The sequence below is a fragment of the Aulostomus chinensis genome, chromosome 21 (assembly GCF_037954235.1).
Source record: "Aulostomus chinensis isolate RoL2024-O1b breed Wild chromosome 21, RoL_Achi_v1.0, whole genome shotgun sequence".
Taxonomy (NCBI): domain Eukaryota; kingdom Metazoa; phylum Chordata; class Actinopteri; order Syngnathiformes; family Aulostomidae; genus Aulostomus; species Aulostomus chinensis.
In genome coordinates, this window is record NC_141340.1 from 19,238,502 (window position 1) to 19,245,000 (window position 6,499).

The 6,499-nt window shown below is 44.1% G+C and overlaps 2 protein-coding genes across 2 annotated transcripts in view; both read right to left on the reverse strand.

The window, feature by feature from the left end:
• Nucleotides 1-1,090: 1,090 nt before the first annotated feature.
• LOC147241954 (uncharacterized) lies at nucleotides 1,091-2,091 on the reverse strand. Its single transcript, XM_086192368.1, has 2 exons — nucleotides 1,394-2,091; nucleotides 1,091-1,310 (listed from the first exon to the last, which is right to left on the reverse strand). The coding sequence occupies exons 1-2, from the start codon at nucleotides 1,912-1,914 to the stop codon at nucleotides 1,091-1,093; spliced, it is 741 nt and encodes a 246-aa protein (XP_086048494.1). The 5' UTR covers nucleotides 1,915-2,091.
• Nucleotides 2,092-5,988: 3,897 nt separating this feature from the next.
• LOC147241955 (uncharacterized) overlaps nucleotides 5,989-6,499 on the reverse strand; it is a 184,751-nt gene continuing 184,240 nt past the window's right edge. Inside the window, exons 9-10 of the mRNA XM_086192369.1 lie at nucleotides 6,262-6,377; nucleotides 5,989-6,164 (exon numbers count right to left, since the gene is read on the reverse strand). Coding sequence (XP_086048495.1) covers nucleotides 5,989-6,164; nucleotides 6,262-6,377 — 292 coding nt within the window. The remainder of the gene's footprint in view (nucleotides 6,165-6,261; nucleotides 6,378-6,499) is intronic.

Consider the following 6,499-nt stretch of genomic DNA (forward strand, 5'->3'; position numbering starts at 1 on the left):
AGGGAAGGTGTGATTACAATCCCAGGTGTGTCGGGAGTGAGAGGTGAACAGGTCAATGCAGCAAAAAAGGAAAAAAAAGTGATAAAAAGCTCCAAATGAAATGTCCCTGTCCTGTAGTTTGAGACTCTGAGGGAGACAAATGGAAAAAAAAAATGCTAATATGTTGCTACTCTTAAAAACGTACACACTTAAGGCTCATTTCGTCTGCTTATTTATGATTTTGCCCTGTGTGTGTGTGTGTGTGTGTGTGTATTTTTTTTTTAAAAGAATGGACTGATCTGATAAAAAGTTCTCGAGAAGTAAAGACCTTGTTTTGACCTTCTCCGCCAGATCAGTGTCTCTTGGTGGATGGGGATGCTGTGACTCCCGAACAACAGTGATCAGGTTTCTGATTTCAGACGCCAGCTATAGGTATATTAGCTGAAATTGTATCAAATTTTGAGGAAGAATTATCTTGATGTAGAACCATCTATGGTGATGAAATGTGTCCTCTGTACCTCTGGACCCTCTCTCTGTCCCTAGGTTACAATAACTGGCTGTGTGTGTGTGTGTGTGTGTGTGTGTGTCTGTGTCTGTGTGTGTGTGTGCGTGCATGTGTTTTTGATATCTGGAAGAGTGATTGTAAATATGACTTTCCGGAATGTGAACCTTATTTTTTGGTTAGATTTAATTTGTCTGTATAATCCCATGTGGGATGGGTCATGCCAATGTTCAGACACGAAAATAAAATATTCACTCATTCATTCATTCGTATAGATGATGCTGTTTCACAGAGAAGAGAGAGAGCATACTTTGAGGGATTTGATAGAAGAAAGGAGAACACCAACAATGATGATCCAAACAATAACACCGGTAACTATTGTCACCTTGAAATGCATAAAAAATAGCAGCAACAACACAGATTAACATGGCAGTGAAGCCAGCATACAGGACGAGACTTCAAGTCCTCTCTGCTGTCTTGTCAAGTCCTGTATGTGTCGGATTTTGTGAAATTCGGCCTTGTTGTTTTTGAGCGATCCTGATAAAAAGTTAAGAGGCAGGTCAACACCACAACTTCAATAAAAGGCAGTTTTAACAGATGGGTTCTAAGTCAGACTGTCAAGTATGCGGAGGCAGAGTGCAGTGTTCCCTGCTGGGGGTCAGAGGCCGTCCAGCCCAAAATCCATCCTATGATGATCAAATCAAGATGGAATTGCTGGTGGGAGGAGGCTGGTGCTGCAGCTTCCATATCCCTGCCCAGTATGTATGTCTGAAGCACATACATACGCGACCCAGGCCTCACCCTCTGCCTCTTCACCCACTGCACATAACTGCAGACAGCGAGACCAAAAACAGTCAAGGCCTGGCCGTCCCGTCACTTGAACTGGACGCACCTCAAGAGAGCAACACTTACGATCTCCTTTTGCCAAGGGGGGAGTCGTACACGTCCCGCGGGGTCACCCCGGAGTGAGCGCCAAAACCCACGACGGCCCCATCCATGCTTCGCACCGAGGAGTGCCCCTCGCACATCCTACGCCCCTCGATGGTGGCGGCCGTTTCTGGGAAGAGACGAGCGTAGGAGGCGAGGGCGTCCTTGTTTCCGGCCAGGAGCGACTCGCTGTCCCTCTCCTGCAGGTGAGCAACCAGAAGGCTGCTGGCGTAGCCCACGTCGTTGCTCAGGAGCCACTTGAACGTCTGCCCCTGGTATTTGCCAAACTGGAGCTCGATCTCACTGAGCACCAGCTGGAAGCAACCAGGGTCACCTCCGGCCTGGAGCACACGGGTCTTCGCCTCCTCCCTCACCAGGTCGGGCTTCTTGACCTGCGTGACCTTCGCTTTCCCAGCTTGGGCCAGCCATCTCGCTGCAGGCATTGGAGCCAGGGTGAGCTCGCTGGACGTAGCTCCGTGAAATCGGAATACGGGTTTGTAATCCATTATGCAAAGAGTCACGCAAAACACCCTCTTTTAGCATGACGCCTGTAATCAAACGCACGCACGCGGGCGCGCGCACACACACACGCACAAGCACAAACTACAGAAAATGCACTCTTTGCCACACAGCGCCTGCCTCATTCATTCCTTCAAGTATAATGAGCAATGTATATTCATCAACAGATTAAAAAAAAAAAAAAAAAATATATATATATATATATATATATATATATATATATATATATAAATAATTAAATATAGCGGAACTGTTGGCGTCCATGGCGGCGGAAAACGCCGTACTTCCGTCCACGTTAAGACACACAAACGGGAGCTACACGTTCGGACACGACACCGACATAAATATGTGGTGTTTATTGCTTCAAGAAGGACGTTTGCATGGAACCGATAACAAGTCTCATTTTTTTTTTCCATTCCTGCGTTTGTGCAAACGTACAGCGCGAAGTCCGCTCGCAGAAGCCGCAAAGCTCCAAACAGTCTCAAGAAATAACAACGCCAAGTAGTTCGTCATTCGGTGTGAAAAAGTGCAAACAGTCGCAAGAAATATCAAGGAGAAGACACCACAAAGTCCGTCATTCGGCGTGGTAAAGTTTTTGTGAAGTTTCTGGTCTTTGTAGGGCAAGGAAGAGCGCAGCGAGGCTTACCTGTCGGAGTCGCAGAAGAACAGTGACGGAAAACGCCGAGCGCACCAGGAAAAAGGTAGCCGGATGCCGTCGACCAATCAAATCATCTGCTGGCTAAAGCGAGCCGCCGATTGGCTGGCTGCTAAATTGGACTCTTTGTTGGACTGGAGTGCTGAAGAACGCGATCCCGGAGGCGCATAAGCCAGGGATTGATCACCCCGGTCAGGTTGCCTTGGCTGAGGGGGTCTGATGTTGAAAGACCTGAAACCCCCAATGATCCCAGGATACAACATCACTGATGATGTGTCCTTGCGTATCCGCAAGATGTATCTTTGAACAGTAGTTCTGCTGATCACTCTGTGCTCTCCTCTCATGTGGCGCACGCAGCGAGCTCGCATGAGTGGTATGAAGACGCCACGCCATTCTTTTTTTGTGTATTTAGTTTACTCAGATTAGTGTTTATTTATTGCAGGAGCCGCGGTGTAAGATTGCTGGGAGGTACAGTGGATATCGCAAGGCCCTAAAGAAACACTGCTGCTTTGCCACGATCGGATTCTGCCTGTGTTTTGCCTTGTCACCGTGGTCCACGCTTGGCTGAAGTTCACGCCAGCCACGTGGTGTCTCACACCTACACCTGTCATCTGTTGCTGTGGGTTCTGGCTGGTGCAGTCCAATTCCCATAATTTATATGTGTGGTTAAAGGTGGTTAGTTTTCATTTGTCTGTTTGATTAACTTATCTTTTGTCATATTTCATTCAGTGAGGACTTTTTTTTGATAAATTAACTCATTTATTTTCTTCATTTCAGTTATCTTGTGTTCAATCAGTGAATTACCATTTTCTTTTTTGTTATTGGGTTGTTTGATTTCAGTATCGCTTCCTTTGAGTGGCTTGATTTGATTAGTTTCATTCTGTTTTGTGGGTATTTTGTGATTGATTAGTCAATTACTTTATCATTTCATTCCAGTTATTTTGCGTAGTCTATATCTACTTTGTTTGACCATATCTTGTAGGCCATATTGTTTTGGGTAGTGTTAAAAATTATTTTGATTTCATTTATATATCCTGAGTTCAATTAGTAATTTAAGTAATTTTGTTTGGGATCTTCCCATCAATATAGTTTGGTTTTCTCCTTATTTCCCCAGGAGCTGAAGGCCCCAAAGGTGGTGGAATGGGTGTCGCAGGTGGTGTGATCCCCTTTCCCGTGTCCTGTGTTGTTCACCCCCTGTTTGGTTTGTGCACTTAAATAACACTTGTGAGTGTGTGTATGAACTGCATTTTCTGTGTGATAGTGCCACGTGTGTATGGGGTGACCTTTTTTTTGGGCTCCCAAATTGCCCTCGTGGCCCAGTCCACCCTGGTAGCCTCAGCTCTGAGCGGCTTCCCTATTTCCCCTCACCTTGCCCAGTGTCTTGTATGGAGTTTTAAACGTGATCTAAATTTTAAAGTATTATAACAAATAAAACTTTTTTTTTTGTACCTGAACCACGTCTCCTGCTTTCAGGGTTAACGAACCGGAGTGCCTTAACTCTGATATTATAGTATTTAAATTCCCTGGGTGAAACTCCCAGGGTGGCGTTGTCTTGTTTAATTTTTTTTTTACTGTGATTTGCCTTTGACTAGTACCCCCCGCTCGCCACAACATGTTTTTGTTTGTTTAAAAAAAATGAAACTTTGAGCCTTGTGGTTGGATGTATCAAATTGAAACTCACATATGGAAATTGATATTTGAGAAAAAAATGTTAGTTTGTTCAGAAGGACCATTAAAGGCTCCAATTTCTGAGAATTGGAATTTTCTGTCAATTATTTCATAGTTCAGGCTTTACAGGGCTAATTATCTGATGATGTGCTTATTGTACCTGCCCTAGTGGGTGTATCTTGTTTCGTGCTTTACACGTTTTCACTAGCAGGAATCATTAACATAATGTAATGTGTAGCTGCTTTGAAGTAGACTCTTGGTGCATGTTTATGTCATTCCTGGACAGTCTGGAAAAGCTGCCAGTCGACGCAAGAGCTTCAGTGTTTGCAGGGTACATTTAGCTCAAGGGAGAGAAATGCAAAGACACAAGACAAAATCCTCAGCATGAACATTTCTTTGTATTCGCAGAAGGTATTCCAGAGACAATCCAAGGACAGCGCAGGATTAAGTCAATATACAAATGAGACAACAATGATTCTTTTCATCATGATTAACAATCCACCGTTCTACTTAGCAAACAGCACCTCAACATTAATCAGCAGAAAATGCCCCTGAGATTAAAAAAATAACTATTTCTCTGGAAACATGTTTTTAAGACATTCATCAGTTTTCATATCACAAGTCACAGGTCCAGCAGATGAGTGTTCTGAAGTTAATCCAACTTGGACTGAAATCCCAACAAGGTCTACTGCTATTTCCAAATCCCACTAAGGCACAAGATTTCCTGCAGGCTAATTGTGGGTTATAATCCCGTTAACGTTCCCGCTAATGTCCCAAATCACATCACAATCTTCGTCAAAACAATCACAACTTATTTTGAAAACTGTGCAGCTTTATTCTAATTATGAATTCTACAGAATTATAACTTAAATGTTAGATTTCACTTGGATTCAAAGTTCCATGCTATTCCCAGAACCCCAAACATGCTGTCTACCTTAATGTCTTTATGAACAGGTTTGATTACTGTAGATCATAGGAAGAGGAAACATAAGTAATAGCAATGAAGTCCCCGAGGATCTGAATTTATGATTTCTCTTGGAGTCTTGGTGTCTTCATGGAGCTGGTGGCAGCAGCACTCATGGGGCACTGGCATCCAAAGCGGACTTTGTAGTCATAACACCTTATTCCCGGCTGTTGATCGTCATGCCAACAGACCAGCCCCTCAGTTGGACTGAAGCTGGAAAAGTGTTTAAGCTAGTTAGTCATTGGTGCACTCGTCTTCTCTGAAACGCACACACCTTGCAGTGTTTTCTGATTTCTGTTTCACTAAGAAACAGTGAAAATTTGAAAAAAATTCCCTGAATGTAAGCCACCTCAGTTCCATTAACATCCTGGACTTTCCTTCCTCCCTAACATCAACCTGGGCTCCATGAATCCTGTAGTTACCGTGCACCACACTCACTTTGCCGGATGGGTTCACCAGATAGTCCTTTCGCCACTGAATCAGACTCAGCACTGTTGTTAGATGGTTTTGCCTTCCATGCTGACAAGCAACTCATGATCACTTTAGATGTTTGTCAGACCTGGACGTAGTTAAATGTTTACGTCTTCTCTCCCCTTGGCCCTTCAAAGAGTTGGCCTTCTTCTGATCAGATGGTGTATTTTATTCTATCAGGTTCCTAAGAGTTGAAACTTACCATGATGAAAGGCATTGATTAGCTGAGGGCGACTACAGGTCTGTGATTAGATATACAGTGCTGATGACGCTGAAGTCAGTACTGTTTTCCAACAAGTCAACTTACTGTTTGAAGCTCTGGTTTGTCCGTCCAGCTGGGGTTCCGTCAACAGTCATGGCTTCGATTTCCTGAGGGCTGTCACAGATTTCTCCAGGATACTTGTCCTGCAGCACACTCAAATGCTCCCTGTCCCCTCTTCCATCAGGATCATCTGAGTCGTACCAGTTGGTCCAGCACACTAGACAGAAACCAAACAAGAGGATGGAACCTAACTTCGTCTACTACTAATTAAACACAAATTATCTAGTGATGCTTCAAAGGATTCATGTACTCACAATTCCCTTCTCTGCAGCAGAAGTTGCGTGAGCACTGGAAGCGAACTTTATAATCACTGCAGCGTCCCGGCTTCTGGTCAGAGTTTCTACAGATGAATCCAGTGGTTGTGTCAGATCTGCAGAAGGAACCAAAGTTCAGTCAGGACGGTTGATGGACTGACAACTCTGCTGTCTGAGGGGTTTGGCCTGATGTTTTTAGGGTAATAACCAGCTGTTTTATCTTCCACCAAAAAAGTCC